The sequence below is a fragment of the Drosophila albomicans genome, chromosome 3, assembly GCF_009650485.2.
Source record: "Drosophila albomicans strain 15112-1751.03 chromosome 3, ASM965048v2, whole genome shotgun sequence".
NCBI lineage: Eukaryota > Metazoa > Arthropoda > Insecta > Diptera > Drosophilidae > Drosophila > Drosophila albomicans.
Window position 1 is genome coordinate 48,451,998 of NC_047629.2, and position 25,847 is coordinate 48,477,844.

Here is a 25,847-nt window from a genome sequence, read left to right on the forward strand (position 1 = left end):
CATTTCCACAGACGCTTCAACCTAATTGAGTTGTCTTCTTTTCGCATTGACAGTTTCATTATGTGTGTGGTGCAAGGATGCGGCGGTGACTGCTGTGGCTGCGTCTTTTACTACTTCTTACATCAGCAATTGAATTGAATTATGTGATTCGCCCGATGACGTTGAGGCGCGTAACAAGACATATTGCGTTTCAAGAACTTTTAGCTAATCAATTGCCTCGGCATGATATAAGAATTAAATGAGTTCTGTATTACGAAATTTAACACATTAGATGTCAACAATTTCTAAGCTCATTTAGTACTCAGAAAAGTGCTTGATTGGCTGAGGGAAAAACAGAGCTTCAGACCAGCTTAGTTTTTACTAGGAACTCAACACAGATAATTTGCTTGGTGACAGTATTTCGGCAAAGACATGATTTCATATTTAACTGTAAAGCTGTTAAGTTGTTTAGAGAATGCTTTGCAAAGAGATTTTCTTGAAAGAGCAGCTTACATGAAATAAATGAAGCTAGTAGGACATAATATATTAAATAAATAAATTAAATTATTTTCTACTGAAAACCGGAATATAGTAAATTAATAAATGAATTTCTTAAGATGTAAAATAAGTTGATCAGCTGAAGTTGTAAATATAATGTACCACAAAATAAATAATACATTCAGGATGTAGCTTAGAATACTTTGCAAAGAACATATTTCATATTATAGTAAAATAGTAAATATATAAATAAAATTCTCGAGATATGAGAGTTACTTTGCTGAAGTTAAGAGTATAATGTTCAATAAAATGAAAAGCAAATTAAGTTTAAGATTTAAAGCCAAGCATCTAAAGTAATTTATAATGTTTTGTAAAGAGGTAGAAAAATAGAGCAAATAATTTAAAGGCAATTCTCAATTCTGCTAAAGAAAATATTTTTTAAATGGTATATCAATATACCAAATATAGCATTCGGTATATTTGTAGTATTTTCGGCACATTAATTTGGTATATATTAAGAATAATACTGCACTGTTTTGCTTTTATTCAAAATGGTTAGTGGGTATCACACAATCTGGTATAATTTGAATGTAGTACTATATCAATATAGTCGACATTCTCGACTGTAGATTTCTTACTTGCTGAATCTCAAAATGCAAATTTAACTAAATTCCTTTTTTCAAGATTTTCTTTTAAAGATTCTCAGATCAAGATTTGCAATCTACTTTTCAATCTAGTTTATTTTCCCTTTGTGTATAACAAAATGAAGAGCAAATTTATTTTCTGCGCAAATAACCTCATCATAAAGTCTACTAATTACCTAAATTACCACAGCAATTGCAATGGTAAAACACTAACTTGGCAGCAGTTAGCAAATATTTTGCTTGCTGCTCGCTTTAAGCAGCTGTTGACCCAATTAACATAATTTCAGAACTCAGCTAAAAAGATGCGCTTGGCTCTGCCTTTGCCCTTCCCTTTATTATGTTGCGTTGCTTTTGCGTTGAGTTGATTCATTCGTTCATCAAGTGGGACAGGCACAAACAATACGAAATAAATTATACATATTGCAATTGTAGCTGCAGCATTCAAATTGAGGCAAAATTGCAACATCGACAGTCGACGGTGGACAGCATTAACTTGGTCAGATCCAGTTGATGATTGTTGTGGTGTGTGTGTGTGTGTGTGTGAGTGTGTGATTCATGGCCGAGCAGACAAACAGTCCAGACGTATGTGGATGGAGCCATAAAAACAAAACCCAAAAAGAAAAAAAAAACTCAGCTACTCGTACCGAGTGCAGCTGCCGTCGCCGTTAAGTGCTCACTTAAGGGGCTCTGAGTCTCAGGCCCTATGTCAAGGTTACACCATGGACATGGACAAGCCCCACGCGTACTTAACCCACAATTTTTTGACAAGATCTTATAATTTTATTTTTCTTTCATTGGATCTAAGGGGGAAGGAGTGAGAAGAGAGCAGTTGAGTCTTAGCGGCGTGACAGTTACACGTACTTAAGATAAACATCATTGAAAATATTTTTCGAAAAATGAAATACGCCGAAGAAACAATGACAACAATACAAAGCGTGGACGTCGTGTCATCTGCAGTAGCTGTGGGATGTAAATCCTAACTTTATGTTGTGCTAACTGCAAGTAAAATTTGCTTGCTGTTTTCAGGTATATATTTTAAATGAAAGTAGAAGTTGTTTATTACCCAGAACTCGACAAAACTTTGCGGGTAATTACCCTTTCACCTAGAGACCTAGTTGCCTTGATAGGCCTTCAGTTAATCCACCAAAACGAATTGCAGTTGTTGTCATTAGTTGTCATTTTGATAATCGATATTTGATATTTTATTGTCAACACAATTGGTGCAAAATTTGGCCATTTGTCAACCGTTTTTTCGGTATATAAACGTGCCTAAAGTCTGTATATGTTATGAGTTCTTACTGGAGTTTGGTTGTTGCCAATTCAAACTAAGACTAAATCCAATTCAAGCCAACCGAACAACATGCCACGAGCTGTAAGCAAAGCACTTGCCACTTAGCAGTAACAACATTTAATATTTTATATATCTTATTTTCACTCTCTCAACAGCTGCTGTATTCTCTGGCTTTAATCGCCTGTCTGCTGGCAATTCTACCAATCAGCGAGAGCTTAGTGCTTTCCAGTGCTAATGCAGTTTTAGTGGCTTGTCCAGCGAATCAGTTTGCATATGAGAGCAATCAGAGGGCAACTGGGACTTTGTTGATGTCTCGGTTAAGTCCCAGTTGCGGCACATGTTGAAAGCATTGTTATCTATGCATTGTTGTTGGTTATGTTTGTTATTGTTTTAATAAAAAAGATTTGTTTTAAATTATTTCAAGAGTTTTATTCGTTGTCAATTATTCTTTAGTAGTAAGAAATGTTTGAAATTATTTCAAGAGTTTTGTTCGATTTCAATTATTCTTTAGTAGTAAGAAATATTTTAAATTATTTAAAGTGTTTTATTCCAATTCAATTATTCTTTAGTAGTAAAAGTACTTTAAAATTGACAGAAATAGTACTTCACTAAAACAAAAATATGTGTTTTAGATTGAATATATTTAGTAAAACTCCTCTTTTAACTTTCCCAGACATTATAAAAAATAAGTTCGTCAAGTTTATGTTTCAATAATACTTTTATATGTTTTTATTTTCGTGTATAACAAAACAAATTCAAATTTGCGCTAATTTAATGATGCAGAGTGTATGCCAAAGGAGCTGTGTGCAGCACAGACTTGACCAGAGGAGCAGAGTGCACAACAGGCACAACAGCTGGAGCGGCATGGACAACGGAAGTGTGGACAACGGGAGCAGAGTGAACAGCTATGGCAGGAGCAGCATGAACAACTGGAGCAGAGTGAACAGCGATGGCAGGAGCAGCATGAACTGTGGTCTTCAGGACTGGAGCAACAACATGTTGGATGACTGGCTTGCTGTGCACCTGGGTAATGCTCTGATGGGACACGGCAGAAGGAGCGCTGTGCACCACGGTGCCGACCTTGGCGAGAACGGGCTCATGCACCACATGGTGGGTCTCGATGAGGCCAGCAGAGGCGGAGGCAATCAAGAGAGCGACGATAGCAACCTGCAGTTGAAGAGATAACAAATGAAATATCCAATCCGTTATTCATAGTTCCAAATTGACTTACGAATTTGAACATGTTGAGTTTGGGGTTTTTTGAGGTTGTTCTGTTGTGCTGCGTAGAGAAGCTGACGATGTGAACTGATGCCTTTGGGTTCTGCGCTAAACGCTTTTATAGGAACTGTTGGCTGCTGGCTGCTTAAGGGCTCAAAAGAGTCGATAACAGCAGCTGGCAGGTCGTCCACCTTGAAGCGCGTTTGATAAGACAGCAGCCGCAGCCGCAGTAGCAAAAGTTGCGCCTTCGTTGCAGCAATCGGCAATAATAACAGACACGATCTCTCATACAAACTTGTTGAATTCGTGTTCGGCTGCGTCTGCGTTTGCGTTTGAGTTGGGTTTGGCTTTGAGTTACTTTTGATTGGGGGTTATGCTGAGTCGCATTGAAGGTCAGCGTTTTGTGTGTGTTTAGTTTGACTTCAACTTGATAAGTTCCCAAATTATGTCTTTGCCTTTTCAAGTTCTATATAAACTCCGCTGCGTAGCCACAAAATATCATCAGTTTCAATTGAAATCTACTTGCTTCAATATGTTCAAATTCGTAAGTTCACTTTTGAGATTTGACTTAACAAACTTGAAGTATAACATTTGATTTGAAATACAGGTTGCTATCGTCGCTCTGCTGGTTGCCTCCGCCTCTGCTGGCCTCATCGAGACCCACCATGTGGTGCATGAGCCTGTTCTCGCCAAGGTGGGCACCGTGGTGCACAGCGCTCCTTCTGCCGTGTCCCATCAAAGCATCACCCAGGTGCACAGCAAGCCAGTCATCCAACATGTTGTTGCTCCCGTCCTGAAGACCACAGTTCATGCTGCTCCTGCCATCGCTGTTCACTCTGCTCCAGTTGTCCATGCTGCTCCTGCCATTGCTGTTCACTCTGCTCCTGTGGTTCATGCTGCTCCAGTTGTCCACGCTGCTCCAGTTGTTCACGCCGCTCCAGTTGCTTACGCCGCTCCAGTTGTGCCTGTGGTGCACTCTGCTCCTCTGGTCAAGTCTGTGCTGCACACATCTCCCTTCGCAGCTTTCTCTGGTCATCATTAGGATAAACAACAGAACCTTTGCCATTCGCTTGTGATAAGAAATTTATGATTTTTGTTGAAATAAATTTTACCGTTCCATAAATAAGTTTTCTAACGAGGATATCCAAATTTATACGCAGACTTATAAGTCACTCTTATACTTATATCGAGGATATCAACGCTCTGCAGTCTTATACGCCTTTCTTATACTGCTAAAAGACGCTGTGTAAAAAGTGTTGCATACTTTTGGACATCATCAGTAAATGTAAATCTAACTGCTGCAAGTTGTAGTTGATAATGAATTCAATTGGCTCGCTTTAGGAATTATTCATTTAGGGTATTTTATTGCATACAAATATTGTAGAATCTAAACATTTTTTTTTTGTGGATTTTGATGGTCTTGTTCCATAAACAGGGCACCCGAAAATTTGAAGCAGAAAAAGGCAAAAGAATATGTGTGTGGTGTGGACGAGTTTCAGCGTGTGTATGTTGCGTGTGTATGTATGCGTAGGTGAGTCTGTAATCTTCAGATGGCCGCAGTAGATTACCACAGATGCTTCACAACAACTGGTGCTGGATGCACTTGGCTGATGGCAACATGCGAAACGGGGGCAGGCACAACGCTCACAATGCGAGGACCAGCCAGGATGGGGCCGGCAACGAGGGGAGCTCCCCAGGGGCTGGCGATCACAGCAGGACCAATGAGACCGGGTGCTGGGGCAGGCACTGGAGCTGGGGCAGGAGCAGCAGCCACCAGGCTAAGAAGAGCAACGAAGACGCACTGCAAAGTGTGCAATAACGATAACTGAAGTCCTTAACTTGTTATTAGGTATAGTATTACTTACCAGCTTGAACATTTTGTTGTTTTTGTGTCGATGGTTTGAAACGATTTGACATAAAATTGCATTGATCACTGGCCTATTTATACGGAAAACAATTGTGCTGGGAATTTGCTCTAAATGGTCAGCTGCAGTGCATCAGTCATGTGTGTTTGTGTGTGTGTGTGTCAACCGCCTCTGCACTGGCCGCTGCAATTGGCACGGCAACAAACACAGAAAGCAGCAACACAGGCGACACTTGATGCATTCAGTCAGATGGCGTTAAACCCTTCCGGGGGCAGGTTCTCAACTTACGTACAAGTTCTACAAGCCGCTTGACTTACCTTTGCCGCTATGATTAACTGGTTCTATATGCATCTAACCATATTGTCAGCTATCGATTCGTGCAACGCGGCGTATGCTTGATATTGTTGCATGCGTTCCACACCTTCGCCTTTGCTGTCCAATCGAGCGTTCGACAAAGTTTATTATTTTTATTATTATTATTATATGTGTATATCTCAATAAATATATGTCTAAAGCTTCGGTGTCTGCTCTTTGCACTTTTGGCGCGCATAAATTAAGCCAAAGCTGTTGCCAACACTTGATTAATGTGGCCGGCTTGTCGACCAATTGTCATAGATTGTCTTGTGCAATACTGCCGCAGTGGCACATCATGCAAAGTTTGCTTATGCCTTTGACACCTAGATACCCTCTACTATAAATTTTGTAATGTCTTTTTGCTACGACCCAAACTTCATAGCTCTATTTATAGTTTATGATGTGCACGCGTCTATTTTGATAGCATAATTAAAACATTTAACGAGCTGCTATAAACATAGCTTACCCATTTCATTAATCAGAAGATTATAGGGTATATTTAACATACATACATGGCAATACTTAAGATTATTCGTAAAAATGTAGTAATTTGAATAAATAACTTAGAAATTATTTAAGAAGTAATTGTATACGGAAAAACGAGACTTACTTGCTTAGGTTGCACATTCCGTATATTTTATTTTCTATGCTATATTTTGAATGTAGTATTTGGACATAGGAAATATCAATTTTGGTATATATTCCGGTATATTAATTCGGTATATTTTAATGTATTTAGTACATAGGCATACGAAATAAAGAGTTTGGTAGTTCAGTTATTTTTGGTATATTAATTCGGTATATTTCATGACATGTAGTATATTTTGGTATATTAATTCGACATATTTTAATGTCTGCAGTATATTGACATTCGAAATCTAGACTTTGGTATATTTCAGTTACTTTTCTGTATATTAATTCGGTATATCATAACAATAATACCATACAACAATTCGATACATTTTAACAATAATACTATATATTAGTTCGGTATATTTAATAATAATAAATAAATTTGCTTCGTTTGAAAATGGACCGTGGGTGTCTTGTAGTCGAGCACACTCAACTCTAACCTTTCTTACTAGTTTAAATCGAATATGCAAACGTTGTTCATTGTTGTTTCTTGGTTATCGAGTCAACACAAGTTCAATACATTGACATCGATCTATGATTTTATCCCGAGTATACCAACTTATACATAAATTTGATTAACTGCAGAGTATGTGAAATTCCATCATCTTGCTTCTGTGATACCAAAAATCATTATCAATTAGCGTGCCTTAGGCCATTTGCCCTCCGACGCCGCCCCAAAGACATCACGATAACCGCTCCCTCAATTTGCTATAGCCAAAAAAAAAAAAATTAATACAATTCAGGGTTAAGTTCAACGCTTGTTTGATTTTGATTAGCTTTTAATTGATCAGACTGGGAAGTGATTAAGAGCTGAATCTTTAAAATGCTTGAGCTGCAGCTTTATTTCGAAAAGCTCTAGAAAAGCTGCAAATCTGTCGGCTTAGAGTCCAACCAACTGTCTAATTAACGCAATTTGACTAAACGGTGTTGATTTGCCTCGACTTATGGGGCGGACAGACGTCGCAATTGGCAATTGATTCATGACCGGTCTTGGATAATTGTCTAACGATTTAACAACAAAGATTCGCTTATGCAAACGCTTGTATAAATTGCAAATGATACAAAGAGCTCAAATTCAATTCGAACTTGAATGTGGAAGGACGTGGTTTCATAAGAGCATCCAACCTCTGTCCCTATATGCGGAGCATGTGAACTAAAGCTGAGTTCCTGTTGTCCCTATGTTATGTTTGTCCATTGTGTGTGTGTGTGTAAGTAAGCTATCTTTAGCTACTACATTTGTGGCAGTCATTGTACTCGTTTTGCTAATGCACTCATTTGCATAACACAGAAACTGCATTTGTTGCCACACATTCATTGGCAACACACACACAGACTTAACCTAAACTTACATACGTGCGGACAACGTGTCACCATGGTGGCAGCATCTAGTACGACAATCTCATAAGCTTGCGAAATGTGGCAGACAAGCAAATGTCGTATCATATGATAATTCGACTGATTACCTGCTAATTATGTCACACAATCGCCCGCTTTTTTTTTTTTTTGCTGGCTACCAAAGCCGCAAGATGAGTTATAGGCCGCCGTCTTTCCGGTTAAAACAATTGCCAAGGTATTGTATAAATACTCAGAGAGGAGGCGTGTGCATGTTGATGGGCTTGTTATGCTGATGTTGGCTTGACGTCATTGTCGTCGTCGTTGTCTACTAAGATATCGATTACGGAACGTATGCGCAACGAACTGCGGCATAGCCACAACTATTTGTATCGAAAAACATTTTGCAGCCATTTTCTGCGACATATATTTATTAGCAATAACAAAAAATTCATTTTGTGGCAATTTTCATTTACCCAAAGAGTAGAAGGGTTGGAAAAAATGGCTACTTACTACGGAACTTAGTTGAATTGATATAATCTGGTAAATTTAGACCTTTATGGTATATGTATAGTATTTCACCGATATACCGAATATAGCTTTAGGTATATTTTAGTATTTTTGTGGTATGTTTTATTAAATATGGGGAGCGGATATCTCACTGTGGAGCACACTCGACTGATTTTTTCTTTCTTATTATTAATATTTCAAAATTTCTACTAAAATATTGAATTTTATAAGAACAAAACTTTAAATTACAAAACCACTTTGAACTAAATTTCTTTTACAAATTTTTTATTAAAATTATTTCGATATTTATACAAAATTGTTGCACATATTTCTTGGACACACACATACATACACAGCAAGTCAGCAGGCAATCTTTAGATCGTGTTTTTGGGGTTGGTGCAGTTTGGTTGGTGGGAGTAATAAATGGAGTAGCGAATGAAATATGAACCTTGGCAAACCAATTCCTTTAATGATAATGATGATAGTCATGGAAGTCGTGATGATGATGCAAATGATACGGATCGTAGGGATGATAAGCCTTGATAATGGGTGCTGGATGGTAGGCCTTAATGATTGGTGGATGCACCACAGTCTTCACCACAGTGGGCAGCACCACGGGCTTGATGATGTGATGTGGCACGCTGTGCACCACGGTCGAACTCTGATGCGAGACTGCGGCAGGCAAATGCACAATTTTGGCCACATGTAACGGCTCCACATGATACTCCGGATAGTGATGATGGTGGCCATGCAGATAACCAGGACGTGCAGCGGCCAAAGTGCACAGCAGCAACAGCGACAGCAACTGGAAAGGATGTGAAGTGATTATCTGTGGTGTCCTTTTTCTGTAGTTATCCTCTTTGCTTACCAATTTCAGCATTTTGATTTGGTGGGTGGTAATCCTTATGTGTTGACTTGCAACTTGCAGCGTGCAACTGATGCCACCATGACACCAAGCTTTGGCTTTTATACACTTAACGTCTTGCATCAGTTGCCCCAAGTAGCAGCAACAACAGCAGCTGCCACTCGACAGTGCCAACAGCTGCAGATGCTCTCATTGTTTGTCGCGATTTTCAATGCAATCTTTTGCCATTGCAATCCGCCACCGTCACCGCCACCATCACCCCCACTGCCACCGCCATTGGCAATCGCAGTAGCTTCAACACCGCCGCCGGTAACAACATATCCGCGCTGCCGGCATTGGGTATTTGATAGTGAGAGAACGAGAGACACATAGAGAGAGAGAGAGAGAGAGAAACACTTCCATCCGCAGTTGAAGTTGCAGTTGCAGCAGACGCTGTAATTGCCCCGCGTTTGATTATTGCTTTAACACTGGCCAACAAGAGCTCAGATGTATCGAATTACATATTGGTATTTGTTATGAGTGCGTTGAAGTCATTGATTTTAAAAGAAAGAGTTTGAAATGTTATATTAAATTTTTGGAAGAAAACTTTATACTATAAGATACTGGCTACCCATTGTGAATAAACACAAAACTTATCTGTTTTTTTATTATTCTTAAAATATACCAAAATCATATACCGCTAAAATACTCAAATATACCATAATAACCAAAGTAACAATTTGGTATATTTTGCACTATATGTTTATTTTTGATTGTAGAACCATCAATTTTACTTAAATAGTCTTTGGTATATTTTTAGTATTTTTGTAATTTAATTTTGTTTATTTTTAAATTACTACAGCACTATTTTTATTTCATTGAAAATGGGCACACTCTAATGTGGCTTTCTTACTCTTTTTTGTTAAATGTAATATACTAATATACTTTTCATGGTAGCATATTGTTATACCAATTATAACGTTAGGTATATTTCATAGCTTTTGGAATATTTTAGTATATTAAAAAAAAAAAAAAAAATGCCGAGTTTGATATATGTTAGTATTCCCAATGGTATATAATTTAATAAAATTCCTTTAAAAGTTCGGTTATTTGTATATCTTAGTAATTCAATAGAATATATAATATGCACAAAATATTATTATCAAGTTTTTCTTTTATTAAAAATTCATAATGTGTATCTTACAATCATATAGATTCGACTGTACATTTCTTGAAATTTCTCTATTTATTTAAATAAATACAATTCTCATTCTCGACAATGCTTTTTATAGACTTGTTGCGCAGTGTTTGTTGGTCTTTTGCTTTAGCAATTCTTGTTGAGTTTGATCTATGCACTATTGAACTCAGTTCATAGCAGACTTGAAGTGAACTTATCTTAATCCTTAGCCTGACTATTTAATCTCGCAGATAAAGCCTGCCTTAGGGGAATAACACCTCATCAGCAAGTCGAGCTTAATGTGCTCAATGAAGCCTAACGTTAATTTTTGGCAACTTTAAAGCGCGATGTCACAGCGATTGTCTCGCTTGCTGTTGTTTTAGTTGCAATACAACTATTGCCAGAGGTAATTGCCAGTTGGTAGTTGGTAGTCGGTAGTTGATAGTTGGTAGATGGTAGTTGCCTCTGCTTTTGCTTCTGTCGCCGCAATTTGTGCCTTTAGTTCATCGTATTCACCGTTACTAATGGCAGCAACTAGTTGCTGTTACTGTTGCTGTTGTTGCTCTCTTGCAACACTTGACTGCGCTGCTGCTGCTGCTGCTGCATGGCAAGCATAATTTATGCCAGTGTTACATTTGCCTGCAGCGACCTTGACCAGCCAGCCAAATTGTTGTTTTTATTTTTATTGTTGGTTTTACAGCTTTTTTTTCCAACTCTTTTTGGCAGTTGCAACGGAAATTCACACTCGCCAATTTAATTGTGATTCAGTTTTTCTCCCTCAGTTTTTTTTTCCGATTTTGGCGTGGAAATTAGTCGCAACTCTTGTTATCTCCACAGACCAATTACAACGAATTTAGGCTGAGAATTCTTGGCAATAACAAGTGTCACAAGCAATAAACAAAAAAACTGTGCTACCATTTTGGTATTGATATTTAAAACTTCGAACTGGAGCTACGAAAAGTTCATGAACAGACAAATGCGACATTCAAGGTGCTTCCACTCAGCAAAGGGGAAACGTTTGAGGGGTTCTTTATAGAATGCTCATTAGAATGTCGTCGCAACTGACAGCAAACTAGAGATATGAGACACAGTCGACATGCGACAAGTGCATTTCGAGTGGAGTCAGAGTCAGAGTCGCAGTCACAGTCTAAGCTGGAGTATCGAACAACGACTTGAAATGTCAGCAAATACCGTTCGAGTGGCTGGAGCTCGAGTTTATTAATCAGACTTGCAATTGAGTATGAAAATATTTGCACAACAATTCGCAGCGCAGTGCATTGCATTGCAGTCCCTGGTCAATTGACTTGACCCGCAAAACACACCCGTAAAATCATAACAAATGCAGCCCAAAGCTTATCTCGACCAGGAAATGCAACAAGCTCAAAAAAAAAACTGGCTTTGTTGCATGCAACTTGCACTCGAATGTGTGTTGCAAGCCTTTCGAATCACTTTTTAGTTCACTGGGTTAGTAATAACACATTCGTTGCTGTGGCCATTAATTAAAGTATCAACAAAAACATTTTCAATGTTATTTCGATTGAAATGACAATAAACTCGCATCCGCTGGCCAGCTAACAAAATGTCGATGCCACATTTGATGGACACAGCTGACCTTAGCCGCGAGCAAAGAGTAGCAAAGACTGGCCACCTGTTCGCTTCGTTACGTTTCTAGCAAAACTACTCGTACGTACGAGTATATTAAGTATACGACGCGTTTGCACGCAGACAAAGCAATTACAATCGAGCTCCGGCAAATGCATTTATTATGCTCATTCGCTCAAACGCTTTTCATATTGTCTCAAACTGACACCCAAAAGCAACAAAATGCACAGCTGCGCAGCACCCGAAAAACAAAAAACCGAAAATAAAAATTCGTAACATTTTTCACTCCGCTTTTGTGTTGTGTGTTTGGCTTTGCGCAATCTGCAAACTCTTTGGCCAGACAATTTGTGGCGCCGGCTGACTGAAAGCCCAACTAACAGACTGTTGCTCCCTCTGCCCGAATGACTGACTGACTTACTGACTTACTGAATGACTGGAGGACTGACTTACTGACGGACTGACTGACTGACACCTGCCTGAATTGTGCCAGTCCAGAGCGGGTGGACAGCTTAAATGTGCATTTGTGGGGCGGTTGTTTTTATGTTCGTACAAATAAGTTTGGCAAAAAACATAATCAATGCCCAAATAGTTGCAATTTGCATGCGGTTAAAGCGGGTCAAACATATGTACATACTTATGACAACAAGCTTAATTTAACGATGTCTGTCTGGACATGCAGATAATTAAGTTGGCAGTTATGCGGTTCTCTAATTACATAAATATGTAGTAGATTATTAAGTGAATAAAATGATAATAGTGTACAGACATATGCAATTAAAGTGTACAAATATTTAATAACAGAAATTGGTAGATAAATTAATTAAAATATAGATAATAATATATGGAAACCATAATAGAAACCAATGCTAATAGGATTGTAGAAGGATTATTGTTGTGCTTCTGTTTGTGGTGTAGTTATGGAATGATCTTTATGAAAAAATGAAGAAAAAATAAATTAATAATCAACAGAATATTGCAACCGATATAGGATATTGTAGCCAAAAGCTAATAGAATATGAGTTTCTGTTTCTTTTAATTATTACATTAATGTAATAGGCGAATGTTTCAGTGTTTCCGTACCAAATTTAAACATTTAAAGATTGTTCTAATATGGTCACACTTAAATTTGTAAAACTTGTGAAATATATAGCTTTTCCTCTGGTAATTTTTTTCGTTTATCTGGGTACAGTGCTTTAATGAAAAATATACGTTATAAAAAATATATCTAGATTTGAAGAAATTTGCTGAGAATTCAATACTTAAAACTTTGACCAATTATGTAAAAATAATCAATACGAAAACATTTTGTTTGAAGAAACATTCAGCAAAATGGTAAAAATATTTAACTACGGAAATGAGAATTAAAATTAAGATATTAGATATTACATAGAGTTATGAAGTAAAAAAAAATTATTTAGTTGGAACTACAAGTATAAAGCACTTTAATCGAACATATTCTTTAGACAGAATTAAAGAATTTCGCTAGGCAAAAGGTATTAATATTGCATAAGAATCACTTTGTTTATAAGAAGATCAAACAAAATGGAATAGAATAACATCCAAAAAAGATAACTCCGTGATATAAACAAAAACTTATAGAATAGTTTTACAATTAGAATGATATTCCATCAACAATATTCTTTAATGTATTGATATTCAGATTCGATAGACTTTGCAGAAACTATTAATACTCCATTAGCATCACTTTTGTTTACAATGAGAACTGCGAATAGCTTCCGTATTTATCAATTGCTATCTCCCGACTGTGCTTCCGTATCAAAGTAATAGCATTGTCTCTCGGTCAGATCAGTTCAAGCCAGTTGCTCACGGCCTTCGGGCCAATTAAGTGTAGCACAACTGACAAAGAAGAAAGAATCAGAAACAAAATTCAAGTTGAGTAAAGTTGAAATTGATTAAAAGTGACGCAGGCGAGCGACTCACCAAGCAATGAGAGTTTAAACTGTGTGTAATTGCTCGACTAATCCCCAAGTAAAATGGCTTTAATTAAAAGCGAAATTAAGTTAAGGCGATAAAGCAATCGTTGGCTACTTGGCAACTGGTTAAACTGATCTATCGATATGGTACAAACACTGCTGTTGTATTGCTGCCTGGTTGGCACATTGTTATGCAAGCCAGGTGAGCGAGTGAACTAACCAGAACTGTCACAAGACAGTCCAGACTGAAGCCAGTTGTGTGTTTGTGTGGGTTTGGCCATAAGGCGTACATTACCCTCTCAAGCGATCGATGGAGCCCGGATATTGTTAAAGGAATTCAGTTTGAGAGAAAAAAAAAACAAGTAAAAAACAAACAATACGAGATACAATTGTTGTACAATTGACTCAAAAATAGCAATCGACAAAAAAATCTATTAAAAAGCACTTTTCGATAGCCAAAAGAATTTATTTGTAAACAAACACGGGAAGGTTTTTGGCAGAGAAGAAGGTGAAGGGAGTGGACTACCTGAATTATCTGTCGCCGGTTTGCAATATTCATTAATCACGCCACGAAAAGGCGCAAAAAAAAAAAAAAAAAAACAAAATCTGCTGACAAATCGCCATAACGGCGACAGCTTCGAGATCGCTGTGGCAACAGCAACTGTTGCAGCTTATTACAAAAGCGGAACTCATTGAGACAGAGGGAGTGGGAATAGCTTGAGTGAGAGAGAGACTGAGAGCGGGTTCTATGTGGGTTGGTGTATTGTCTTGTGTCTTGCATAGACAAGATTAGCATAACTGGATATTACAAAAGACATAAGCTTTTTCTTCTATTTTCGCTGCTACGTGATCGGCAAAGAAAAATGTCAACAACATCTTTGCGTGTTGCTGCGGGATGAACAAGAGCAAATAATATGGACAACATTTCATGTCTAAGCCAATTTGGCAGTGAGCAAAGCCACGCACTGAACTTGAACCACTTTATGAGGCTGTGGCTGTGTCTGTGTCTGTGGTTGGCAGTGACAATTGCGTAGTGCGTGCGCCGCCAGCAAACATATTTTCACGGTCAACGTTGCCAAGAAAAATGACAGCAAAACAGACAAATTTATGTGTTGTTGTTGTTGCTGGAATGTTGCAAGTGGCAGCAGACAGCAGACGGCAAAAAGTTGGCCAAATGGCCAACTGGCCAACTAACGACGTCATCGTCTTGGTCTTCGTCTAGTCAAGAGTCGGGCCTTTATTTTGACTGGTTTTTTAATGGGCTGGCACTGGCCGACATGGGCGGATAAAACTGTAAACGAAAGCGTTGTTGTTGTTGCCGTTGTTTGTTGTTGTTGGCGAATCAGCTGCAACAGCAGCAGCAGCAGCTCGACTCGAGCACTTGGGCAGTCGGGTGAGCTTTGCTTTTCTGGCTTTTCTTAACGATGCTGTGCGCAAAAAATTATTATTATTGTATTCTCTGCACTTTTGGCGCAGTTTTACATTTCGAATTTAGATTGTGTGTGTGTGTGCTGTAATGTGTTTTGTGCTCTGTGGTGTGTGTGGTCACTTTTTCGTGTATAAAAGCTGGCGCAGATCTGCAGCTAGCAACAGACAACGGCAACGCGTCAACACAGACCTACTTCATTTCTTCAACCAAGAACCCAGCCAGGATTAGCAAAAATGTACAAGTTGGTAAGTGTATCAACAAAATAACTTCAACTGCAACTTCAACTCATACTTTACACTCCTCTTTAGGTGGTGTTGTCTGCTCTGCTCGCTGTGGCCGCTGCTCGCCCGGGCTATCTGGAGGCAGGTCCTCTACTGCATAGCTACGCTGCTCCCGCTATCATCCATGAACCGGCTCTCGCCAAGGTGGGACACATTGTGAAGAGCATTCCCACCGCTGTCTCGCATCAGAGCATCAGCCAGGTGCACAGCTCCGCGCACATTGTGCAACCCATTGTGGCACCCGTCATCAAAACCTATGCCGCACCCATCATCAAGACCTATGCAGCTCCTGTGCTCCACACTTCGGTGCTGTCGCCTTCGTGGGCTTCTCACGGCTGGGAGTCATCCTGGTAAAGGATATTTACACGATCCGATTCTCTTCGTCCTTTTAAGGCCCTTTCTACTGCCAAATTTTCTATTCCTCTTTTCTGCATTTTGTTTACCTTTAACCCATTTCGACTGATGTAAATAAAAGTCCATGAGATCATTACGAAAATTACCTGTTTTTTTTTATACTTTAATTCTTTATTAAGTTTTCGATCTTGCTCTGAAAATTTAAAGTCATTTTTAGTTTCAAATATTCTTGTTTACGCAACATAAACTTGTTCCTCAAATTCAAGAATTCAATTCTTTGTAAACAAAACTTCAAATTTAGTTGCAGCTGAAATAGTTTTCTGGTATTTTTATGTTTTCGATAGCTAATTGCAAAATATCAAATCATGTTTGGGTGCGATGCAGTTTATTTCAGCGGGATCCAATTCGAATAAAACGAACAATGCAAAGTAAACTAGAATCTCATGCTTCGAAATTTTTTAGAGTGGCAACAGATTATGCAATCACATACGATTCAATCACAAAGCCATGAATTTGCACCTTCCAGTCTATATTTTATCTTCACCTGATTGCTCCCACATTGCTCCGACTATATGTATTTCAAAATTCCCTAAGCATTCTTATGCTGCGAAATTTTGGAAAATATGTAGCTTGTCTGTTGCTTCTTTAAGGTTGTGATAGACTAAATTTATTTGCGTATATATTTGGTCTTACTTCAATTAGTAAACAAACATTCCAAGAACTAGCATCTAAGAACTAAGATACATTTTAGGATTACAAATTCATGCTTTAAGATTCAAGGATTTGAAATTTTGTAAAGTTCAACTCAAAAATATACAAAAGTATTTCTTGTATAACTTCAAAAAGTTTTATTTGATCGCAACCAAATTCTCAGGATTTTCATGAATTTTTATACCCGCTACCCATAGGGTATTATAACTTTGTGCCGGCGGGAATTGTATGTAACAGGTAGAACGAGGCATCTCCGACCCTATAAAGTATATATATTCTTGATCAACGTCAACAGCCGAGACAATCTAGCCATGTCCGTCTGTCCGTCCGTTCATATGAACCACTGGATCTCAGAGACTATAAGAGATAGAGTTATAATTTTTTTCGACAGCATTTGTTTTGTTTGCACGCAGATCAAGTTTGTTTCAAATTTTTGCCACGCCCACTTCCGCCCGTCTTACTTATTTCTCTCTTATTTTATTCTTATTATTTTACAGTTTTGCACAACTTTTTAAAAATGTTGTATCTTTTTTTTTTTTAGTCATTATTCAACTTTAGAAATATTAAAAAAAAAGTGTTCAATGCAGAATTCTCACTGTTCTTAGCCATACTTTAGAAAATGTATCTTTAAGTTGAGACATGGCTAAGTTGTAACTTTATTGTATTGTAGCAATTTGTTGTAAATTTTTACATTACAGATTTTCAAACTTTTTCTTAGACACACTAGTAAATTGTCTTAATGTTTCACACATTTCAGAAATCAGTTAACCAAGTCTTCTTCACTAAAATGTTTGTAAATTTAACCCTTTCAACTAAATAAAACAATGTACTTTTCTTTGACAATCACATTTTACTCGCAATTAAACAGATGAAGCAATATATACAGGCGAATTTGGGTTATTTAGGATCAGTAATAGAATAGTCCAGTTACTAGTCCGCTAGTCTAAGCTTTACCAGCCAGCATTGTAGACAACGGGCGTGGCAATGGTCTTCAGCACTGGAGCAGCAGCGGCATAGGTGGCCACAGTCTTGACAATGGGAGCAGGTGCCACATAGCTGGAGATGATTGGCGCTGGAGCAGCCACGTAGCTGGAGACAACTGGGGCAGCATAGGACTTGACGACAGGTGCAACCACATCCTCGACATAGTGAGCAGCGCTATGGACCACCGATTGGCTCTGATGGGAGACCGATGAGGGAATGCTCTTGACCACAGCACCGACCTTGGCCAGCACCGGTTCTTGGACAATTGTGGCAGCTGGCGCCGAATAGACTACGGGAGATTCATAAAGATGACCGGGACGAGCAACAGCTACGGCAAGGAGAGCAGACAACACCACCTGAAGAAGAGGAATAGATGAGTTATTTGTGGGTTATCCATGATGCAGTGCAGCAAACTTACCAATTTGAACATTTTGAGGAGATTTGTTTGTTTGTTGGTCTGTGTTGTTGCTGTTGTTAGCGAACGTGGTTGACTGATAATTGCCAAAAGTGAAGCCTGCGCTTATATACAATTGTTTTGGCCGAAAAGTGCGCTGCTCGCAGCTGTTGTTGCTGTCAGTTTAATGCTTAATTAAAACGGTTAACGCTGCGCTGTGGGGAAACATAAAACTGGGAAATCTGAACACGAAAATGAAATCAAAACTGTAACCGAAAACCTTGCAAGATGATGACGATGACCCTGAATGAAGACCGAAGACAGACGCAGTCAAAGTGCAAGTAATGCAGTTTGGGGCAGGAACCGACGAATCAAATAATTGAAGGGCCAAGCAATAAGCAATAAGACTCGATTGAAGTGCGTCTAATGGCCAAAAGCAATGCTGAGTCAATAAACTGGTTACTTGGTTGAGGTTTTTTTTGTCAACAGACAATTGTTTGCTTGCTGGCTTACTTGTTGCTTGTTGGTTGAGCCGCCCACCGACTCTAATTGCTTATTGATCGCGACGTGTCTATGAGAATCGAATCTGATATGGGTCTCATATATCGCTGTTGCCTTTAACTCTCTGTGCGTAGTTGAAGGTCATTCGGCAAGTTGTTGTGTGTGCTATATAAACTCTGGCTGCAGCTGCCACACCACAAACAGTTCTCGCTAGAAACTCAAACCCAACACACACACTCAGTCAATACAGACCAATCAATAAACCTTAACAAAATGTTCAAATTGGTGGTATTGTCTGCTCTCCTTGCCGTAGCCGTTGCACGTCCCGGACATCTGATCGAATCCTCGCCGCTCGTCTATGCCGCTCCAGCTGCCACAATTGTCCAGGAGCCAGTCCTGGCCAAGGTCGGTGCTGTAGTGAAGAGTGTGCCCACCGCCATCTCCCATCAGAGCCAATCGGTGGTCCACAGCTCCGCTCATGTTGTCGAGGATATTGTCGCTCCCGTCGTCAAGTCAACGCCCGTTGTCAGCTACGCTGCTCCTGCTCCAGTTGTCCACAGCACCTACGCCGCAGCTGCCCCAGTGGTGCACAGCACTTATGCCGCAGCTGCCCCAGTGGTGCACAGTGCCTATGTTGCTGCACCAGTTGCTCATGTTGCTGCCTCTTCGCCTCTGACTTACACCGCCACGGGAGTGTGGTAAGAACGCTCCGAAGGGAGTGTGGGACGTGCTTCGTTGGACGGTCTTTGTGATACGAATTTGAATAAATGAATCTTTTTTGCTATTGAATATCGATTGCGTGTTTTTCTTTACTACTCTGCTTAGCTTAGCTACCTGCAGCTGCTTAACAGCAAGGGTCGTTGCTCCTGGGCGTGCACTTCCTGCTGGTCGAGTGATAGACAGCTAACGAGTTTGTAAACAATTGCAGGTCATCCTGTGGCATAGACGACTCTAAAATACCCGACGAAGAACTCTAATAATATCGGGTTTTAATTGGAGACAAGCAACTTCAACTTTAAGCTGCTTTAAACTCTTAAATCGGAACTTAAGTACATTAGTATAGATTGTTAGAGAGTTGTTTCAAGTATTCTTAAGACTCTTTTCGATATTTTTAGTTTCGATGTTCGACTCACCTATTTTTTAAAAGCTTAAGGAAATGTAAAATAGCTTTACACCACATTAAATAATATTTTTATGATTATTTACTCTGTGATCTCTTTGCTGTCGAAACTATCCTCAAACTTTATTCGCATTTCCGTGTAAACTTTCTTGTGTTTACAACATATAAGGTACGACACCAACAGAGTAAATCCATTACATATGCTAAAGCTTGTAGTTTATTGGCAGAAAGCAAAATAGAATGCATTATTTGTTGTGCTTGATGCAGTGCAAGTTCAAGGACTCCGATGCACGCGCTGCATTCTGAGTCAAAGGGTCAGCGAACTTGATGCAGCAAAACAATTGGCTCTGCTTTTAATTGTAATTGATTTTAATAGACTGCCAACAGTGCAAACAGTTCAAATTTTGTTGACATTTTGATGCTATTATTATATTTTGTGCTTTATTTCGTTACTTACTTTACTTTAAAATGCTATTCACTTAAAGCTAATGAAATGAAATTATTTTTTGGTCAATTTGCCAATCAATTAATATTTTTATTATTTAATATTGTATTTTAATATTGTAGTTAATCAAAAGTGTTTTAATAAGTATTTTTTTTTATTACTGAAAGTTTATATTTAGAGATTTTATATTAATATTTCCTTCTTAAATGTCTAACATGTCATGCTAGAACTTGAACTGCACCTTTGGAATATTATTATTTTATTGATTTATGTGTGCCATTAACTCATATAATATTACAATCAATAATTCAATAAAGGTTTCACATTTCCTCCTATATTAGAATGTGTGTAATAAATATTAAGTATTTACATTAAGCGGATTAAAAGTTGTACTTTGGGTTGGAGTCGAATTTTTATATTATTTCATTACTTTCTATTAAAGAAAAAATGCAAAGTCCAATTTGAAGCTTTATTTCAAATTCTGTATTTTTGTATACTAAAATTTTGAAACTTATCTTCATTGATAGAAAAACTAGATTTTCAGTATAATGAAGCATTCCTAGAAAGAGTTTCGTTGGACACTCTTAATAGAAGTCAAATGATAATTTGTAATGGGTGTATGAAAATTGTACTAGACTCTCTATATACAATGTATAAAGCGTGGTTTTGGTTAAGTTAAAATAGGTTAGGTTAGGTTAGGTTAGGCTAGGTTAGCTTAGGTTAGGTTAGGTTACATTAGATTAGATTAGAATAGATTAGATTAGATTAGATTAGATTGAGTTAGGTTAGGTTAGGTCAAACCACCTGTCCCTAGGAGAAGCAGAACATAGACCAATAGAGCTCCCTAGCTATACCAGTGTTCTGTAGCATAACTAATTGCTGTTTCTATATCCCCTAAAGTAAAAAATTATAATATCATATATCATAGATATATAGATATTACTACCACGTCAATTCACAGAATGTTCTCACAGCTCTTAGTACAAATTGACTTTTCTCGGAAGCCTTACAGAGCAAACTGTAGTAGGAAGTTAAGCCAAGTTTACAATAAACTAAATGTCAATGGCAAACGTTGTCCCGGGGCCGAGCATTGGACCCGGGTCGGGTTGACGTGCGACTAATGAGCAGCGATTCGAAAATGAAAATAAGAGTGGGTTTGGCTTGTGGTTTTAGAGTCGCGACTCGGGCTTTTCGATCAGCAAGGTGAGGCGACGAAATAAGTACTTAAGTGGAGCGGTAATGTGGTGCGTAACTAGCTGAAATTGGCCGCGAATAATAATCTGGTTTATTGTCTGCACGAAAATATGTGTGTGAGAGAGAGAATGAGAGACAAGACAAGAATCCGTTCAGGCACGTACGACAACGAGCACTTATTGTTGTGCGATCGTAAGCCTGCGAGTGTGTGCGAGTGTGTGTGCCTCGAAAGTGAAGTTCAAGTATAAAAGCCGGCGACAGTTGAGCAACAGGCAACAGTCTACCCTTCGACACAAGTCAAAGAACCGGCAAACCAAAAACACAGCTCCAACATGTTCAAATTGGTAAGCAGCTCTCAGTTTATGAGTTGATGAGGATGATGTAATTGAAATAATGTTGTTTTCAATTTCAGTTCGTTCTCTCCGCTCTGCTCGCCGTTGCCGCCGCTCGTCCAGGACATCTGGCTGCTGCTCCCTTGGTGTACAGCGCCCCAGCCACCGCTATTGTGCAGGAACCCGCTTTGGCCAAGGTCGGTGCTGTGGTCAAGAGCGTGCCCACCGCTGTCAGCCACCAGAGCGTCACCCAGGTGCACAGCACACCCGTCGTTGAGGATGTCGTCGCTCCCGTTGTGAAGACCACTCTGCACGCCGCCGCTCCAGTTGCCACCTATGCCGCCGCTGCTCCCGTCTCCACCTACTCGGCTGTCGCACCTGTGTCCACTTACTCGGCTGTTGCTCCAGTTGCCACCTATGCTGCTGCTGCTCCTGTGTCCACCTACTCCGCTGTGGCTCCTGTCTCTACCTACTCGGCTGTGGCTCCTATCTCTACCTACTCCGCTGTGCACGCTCCCGTCTCCACCTACTCCGCAGTGCCCGCTCCCGTTGCCTACTCTGCTCCAGTGGTGCACTCCGCTCCCTTGACTTATGCCGCCAGCGCCTGGTAAGAGAACGAGAACGAAAGATTTTGTTGCCCGTTGTTGACTTGTGTCTACTCTCAAAATACAAATAAATAAAGAAAACTTCGAATATTAATGGAATTTAACAAAACTTTCAGTTCTAGAATAGCTGAGGTTCTATTTCAGCCAGTAGATGAGCGATATAGCTGGTAGCTCGTCTGTAGATCTTCAGGAAAGATCTGAAAAACTTCCGAATAAAAAAGATGAATCCCATCTAATGAGTAGTTTTTAGAGTTCTCTTCCTATCCCTTGGGGTAATGTGATTGTCATGATCGTTAATATGACGACAACCCTTAACTATTGCTGACAGTGACTTCTGTTCCCCAAAATAAAAATCAAGAAAGTTTCCAAATCCATGCATCCATTAAGGACTAGTTGATATTTAAGAGAGTTCTCCTTCTCCATTATCTGAGGTAGTCAAGCGCTCCACTCTTACTAAGCTCGTACCATTCACTGCTGTAGATGAGCGATGTAGCAGGTATATTTAGCTGTATTGTAGGTCCTTAGGAAAGACGAACATATGATGGAAGTGATCGTTGATGGATCAACAGTAATGATGATACAAACACCCTTGACTGATGGTAAAAACAAAAAGGTTAGATCTTGTTTCCCCCCTCAAGAACATTAAGAAATAAAAAACCTTCGAGTATAATCATTGAATCCATCTAAAGAATAGTATACATTTATTAGAGTTTTTTCTCTCTATCACTTGAGGTAGATGCTGGGATAGCTGAGGCCACTGTTCCATCCAGGTTCGTACCACTCGCTGCTGTAGCTGAGTGGAGCAGCAGCATAGGTATAACTAGCTGGGCTGTAGGTCTTCAAAAGAGGTGTGTGATGATCGATGATGGGACGCCAGTAGGGACGCTTCTCGTGCACCACAGTCGAGCTCTGATGGGAGACAGCAGCTGGGAGTGCCACAGTGTCGTAGCCCAGCACAGTGGGCGCATACTCGATGGTCTCGTAGCTGGGCAAATAGCTGGCATGAGGACGTGCCTGACTCAGCGCCACAACAGCCACGCACAACACGAATAGCTGCAAGGGAAAATGTGTTGTTTATCCACAATTGGTTGGTAATCCACAGGTTTAACTCACAGATTTCAGCATATTTCTTGCGGTGGGAGTCGTCTTCGTCTTGTTAGTAACAACTTGGAACTGTGGCTAATGCTGAAGAAGCAACACAATTTTATAGCTCAGAGTGCGGTAGTTTCTTTACGTTAGAATTGGCACAGACAATCGACCCATCAAGAGATCGCCCCTGTGTTTTTTGTTTGTTTTCGAGTTTTTTTCTCAAGCCCCAAAAGACGCCTCATTAGTGACCCATTTGGGCGTAACTGAGCGACTAAGTGGTTCCAGCCAAGGCAAAACCCAACGAACACACAGTCAAAACTTAGACTCTTTCATATGGCATATATTTACTTGAGTGTGGGGTTTTTGTTTTCTTTAGTTTTAGCTTTAGCTCCTGTCTCCACGCAGTGTGTGTACCGCCTACATTCACACCCACCCAATAGCTGACCCACTTGTAGCCATAAATCAGCTGCATTTTACTTGAGTACAAGCAATGCTAATGGTTTGGCTCTGTACTTGCCACAAACTTCAATGGCCATTGCAACGCTCCAGTTGCCAGTTGCCAGACAATGAAGTCAGCACAATTCGCATTAGCATAAATACCGAGACAGACAGACAGACATTCGCTTGTCGTATTTCCCGCTTCGCATATTCCATGGCACACTGATTTTTCAGCTTTTGTGGTTGACCTTTTCAGCCTAATTCAATTAAAGGCACGCAAACAAACACGCTGACAGCCGTCTCAACATTATAATTAAGAAACGAGTTATGGCCACCATAAACACTTCACCCGAAAAAAGAAGAAAAACATCTGTAATTGCCCTCAGATATGCTCTAGCTATAAGCTGAAAATCTCATTGCACTGAAGCGCCCCATTTAATGAGGTGTTAATTGTGGGTCTTATAAGTTTATAATTGGCCTTGCTTACAGCTGTATGTTTGCCTACTTGACCCACTTGCATTTTTCGGTACGCTCTGCCACTAAGGTCATTTCGCTGTCATTCATAACTTTTTGCATTACAATTGGTTCACAAATTATGTTGCATACTTTTAGGCGGGGTTGAAAGTTTAACTTTTGTTTGAGCTTTTGTAAGCTACGCTTAAGCTTTTGTTTCAGCTTAACCCTAGAAAGACAAAATCATTGCAGTTTTCTTTGCTAGAGTTAATTAAATTGTTTTAAAGCCAACCACTTTGTGCAGAACTTTATCTCTTACATGGCCATAAACTGTCTTGGGAATTACTTGCAGTAATATGTTAACAATTTTGTTAAAAGTCTTGAATTTGGAGCGTTGACTTCAGTTGGGTTAATCTCATTTTAGTTGTCGGATATGACTTGCATGGCATTGTAAGTGGTATTTTTTGATTGTTAAGGAAGTACAGTGGCATGAATAAATGTAAATTTAGTTACAAATTTTATAAGCAGATTTAAAGATTTGATTTTCTACAGAAATAGCAAAAATGTTCTCAAATCACAAAGTGTGCGTTCTAAAATCAAAATTTTGGTCTAAGAATGCGTGGAGGCTATGTAAACTTGTAACTAAGAAAAGCCAAGTCCATTTCAATATTTGATAATTACCACATGAATAATGACCAAGTTCTTATAAATAAGAAACAGATCGTTAAAACTTAAGACACAAAGAAACTTTCTTTTAAGAATAAATATTCATTTGATACTGCGACCATGCTCTTATAATTGAAAAAAATTGTTAAAAAAAAAACTTATTTTTATAATGTTAGAAAATTTTAGCTTTTAAAGACCAAATATTCTACAAAAACGATAAAGATTATTAGCTTTGTACTTTTGTATATAATGTGATAATACTGTGCAAAATAAAATACAAATAATAACTGTATTCATTTAAATTATCAATTATTTACACTTTATATATTTTTTTCATAAATAACAATCGTATTAGAAAATTTCTTATCATATCTATCTAAGCTTAGATCATAATATTTTAAGCAATTTTAAAGCTAAACAAAACATATAAAGAAAAATAAAATGAAGCAATAAATTTTCTTATGTATAAAAACTTGCTGCATACTAAACCCACACTGAAAAGCGCATCACGCGTTGCACTAATGACTGATAGAGCGATAATTTAACCCACTGCTCATTGCTCATTGCACTCATTCACATCATGAGAATCGCAGTCGTCTCTTTCTCTCTTCACTCTCTCTCTCTCTATCACTCATTCAGCGAATGCATTTTTCGCCACTGCCAAAGGCACAATCAGAATGCATGAATTTCGTTAATTGGCTGCAGCCAACGAGTATTGACGGATCGACAGTTGTATTACGTGTGTGGTTAATAGTTTAATTAATAGAAGTTGGCAACAAGTCCGCAACTCCGCTGGGACTCCAGAGGGGGGGCTCGACGTTCGTCATTTCCACGCAACATGCGGCTTAATTAGCGTTGGAAATCGCACAGTTTCAGGCCGATTCGAGTGTCGTGCTTAGCTGTTGTCCAAGTCAGATTGGTACTCATTATGCGATTATATTTAGACGGCATTGCTCATACGCCGCGTTTA

The 25,847-nt window shown here is 39.0% G+C and overlaps 8 protein-coding genes and 1 long non-coding RNA gene across 9 annotated transcripts; 4 read left to right on the forward strand and 5 right to left on the reverse strand.

Moving 5' to 3' along the window:
* Positions 1-2,293: 2,293 nt before the first annotated feature.
* LOC127565765 (uncharacterized) lies at positions 2,294-2,829 on the forward strand. The gene is made up of 2 exons (XR_007955124.1): positions 2,294-2,493; positions 2,568-2,829. It is a non-coding gene; the product is annotated as an uncharacterized LOC127565765 (long non-coding RNA).
* Positions 2,830-3,122: 293 nt separating this feature from the next.
* Positions 3,123-3,975, reverse strand: LOC117570722 (larval/pupal cuticle protein H1C-like). Its single transcript, XM_034252533.2, has 2 exons — positions 3,644-3,975; positions 3,123-3,579 (listed from the first exon to the last, which is right to left on the reverse strand). Exons 1-2 carry the CDS (start codon positions 3,653-3,655, stop codon positions 3,184-3,186), a joined length of 408 nt encoding a protein of 135 aa, XP_034108424.1. The 5' UTR covers positions 3,656-3,975; the 3' UTR covers positions 3,123-3,183.
* LOC117570720 (A-kinase anchor protein 14-like) lies at positions 3,973-4,844 on the forward strand. Its single transcript, XM_034252532.2, has 2 exons — positions 3,973-4,174; positions 4,238-4,844. Exons 1-2 carry the CDS (start codon positions 4,076-4,078, stop codon positions 4,670-4,672), a joined length of 534 nt encoding a protein of 177 aa, XP_034108423.2. The 5' UTR covers positions 3,973-4,075; the 3' UTR covers positions 4,673-4,844.
* A 122-nt stretch (positions 4,845-4,966) lies between these two features.
* LOC117570723 (neuropeptide-like 3) lies at positions 4,967-5,604 on the reverse strand. Its single transcript, XM_034252535.2, has 2 exons — positions 5,496-5,604; positions 4,967-5,431 (listed from the first exon to the last, which is right to left on the reverse strand). The coding sequence occupies exons 1-2, from the start codon at positions 5,505-5,507 to the stop codon at positions 5,195-5,197; spliced, it is 249 nt and encodes an 82-aa protein (XP_034108426.1). The 5' UTR covers positions 5,508-5,604; the 3' UTR covers positions 4,967-5,194.
* A 3,010-nt stretch (positions 5,605-8,614) lies between these two features.
* LOC117570173 (histidine-rich glycoprotein) lies at positions 8,615-9,277 on the reverse strand. The gene is made up of 2 exons (XM_034251650.2): positions 9,193-9,277; positions 8,615-9,129 (listed from the first exon to the last, which is right to left on the reverse strand). Exons 1-2 carry the CDS (start codon positions 9,202-9,204, stop codon positions 8,791-8,793), a joined length of 351 nt encoding a protein of 116 aa, XP_034107541.1. The 5' UTR covers positions 9,205-9,277; the 3' UTR covers positions 8,615-8,790.
* Positions 9,278-15,377: 6,100 nt separating this feature from the next.
* Positions 15,378-16,079, forward strand: LOC117569405 (neuropeptide-like 3). The gene is made up of 2 exons (XM_034250541.2): positions 15,378-15,555; positions 15,619-16,079. The coding sequence occupies exons 1-2, from the start codon at positions 15,544-15,546 to the stop codon at positions 15,943-15,945; spliced, it is 339 nt and encodes a 112-aa protein (XP_034106432.1). The 5' UTR covers positions 15,378-15,543; the 3' UTR covers positions 15,946-16,079.
* A 1,413-nt stretch (positions 16,080-17,492) lies between these two features.
* Positions 17,493-18,596, reverse strand: LOC117571564 (larval/pupal cuticle protein H1C). Its single transcript, XM_034253767.2, has 2 exons — positions 18,059-18,596; positions 17,493-17,996 (listed from the first exon to the last, which is right to left on the reverse strand). Exons 1-2 carry the CDS (start codon positions 18,068-18,070, stop codon positions 17,607-17,609), a joined length of 402 nt encoding a protein of 133 aa, XP_034109658.1. The 5' UTR covers positions 18,071-18,596; the 3' UTR covers positions 17,493-17,606.
* Positions 18,597-18,733: 137 nt separating this feature from the next.
* LOC117572034 (mucin-17-like) lies at positions 18,734-22,324 on the forward strand. Its single transcript, XM_034254589.2, has 3 exons — positions 18,734-19,235; positions 21,556-21,638; positions 21,707-22,324. The coding sequence occupies exons 1-3, from the start codon at positions 18,809-18,811 to the stop codon at positions 22,235-22,237; spliced, it is 1,041 nt and encodes a 346-aa protein (XP_034110480.1). The 5' UTR covers positions 18,734-18,808; the 3' UTR covers positions 22,238-22,324.
* Positions 22,325-22,954: 630 nt separating this feature from the next.
* On the reverse strand, positions 22,955-23,389 carry LOC117572033 (uncharacterized). The gene is made up of 2 exons (XM_034254588.2): positions 23,345-23,389; positions 22,955-23,284 (listed from the first exon to the last, which is right to left on the reverse strand). Exons 1-2 carry the CDS (start codon positions 23,354-23,356, stop codon positions 22,955-22,957), a joined length of 342 nt encoding a protein of 113 aa, XP_034110479.1. The 5' UTR covers positions 23,357-23,389.
* Positions 23,390-25,847: the final 2,458 nt, after the last annotated feature.

What these genes read in the sequence shown, in the direction of transcription:
- LOC117570720 (XM_034252532.2), top strand. Translation starts at nt 4,076, where the DNA reads ATGTCTTTGCCTTTTCAAGTTCTATATAAACTCCGCTGCGTAGCCACA. An exon ending in GCTTCAATATGTTCAAATTC is followed by an intron (nt 4,175 to 4,237) that starts GTAAGTTCACTT and finishes TTTGAAATACAG; the next exon opens with GTTGCTATCGTCGCTCTGCT.
- LOC117572034 (XM_034254589.2), top strand. Translation starts at nt 18,809, where the DNA reads ATGTTCAAATTGGTGGTATTGTCTGCTCTCCTTGCCGTAGCCGTTGCA. An exon ending in CACCGCCACGGGAGTGTGGT is followed by an intron (nt 19,236 to 21,555) that starts AAGAACGCTCCG and finishes AGCCGGCGACAG; the next exon opens with TTGAGCAACAGGCAACAGTC. An exon ending in GCTCCAACATGTTCAAATTG is followed by an intron (nt 21,639 to 21,706) that starts GTAAGCAGCTCT and finishes TTTCAATTTCAG; the next exon opens with TTCGTTCTCTCCGCTCTGCT.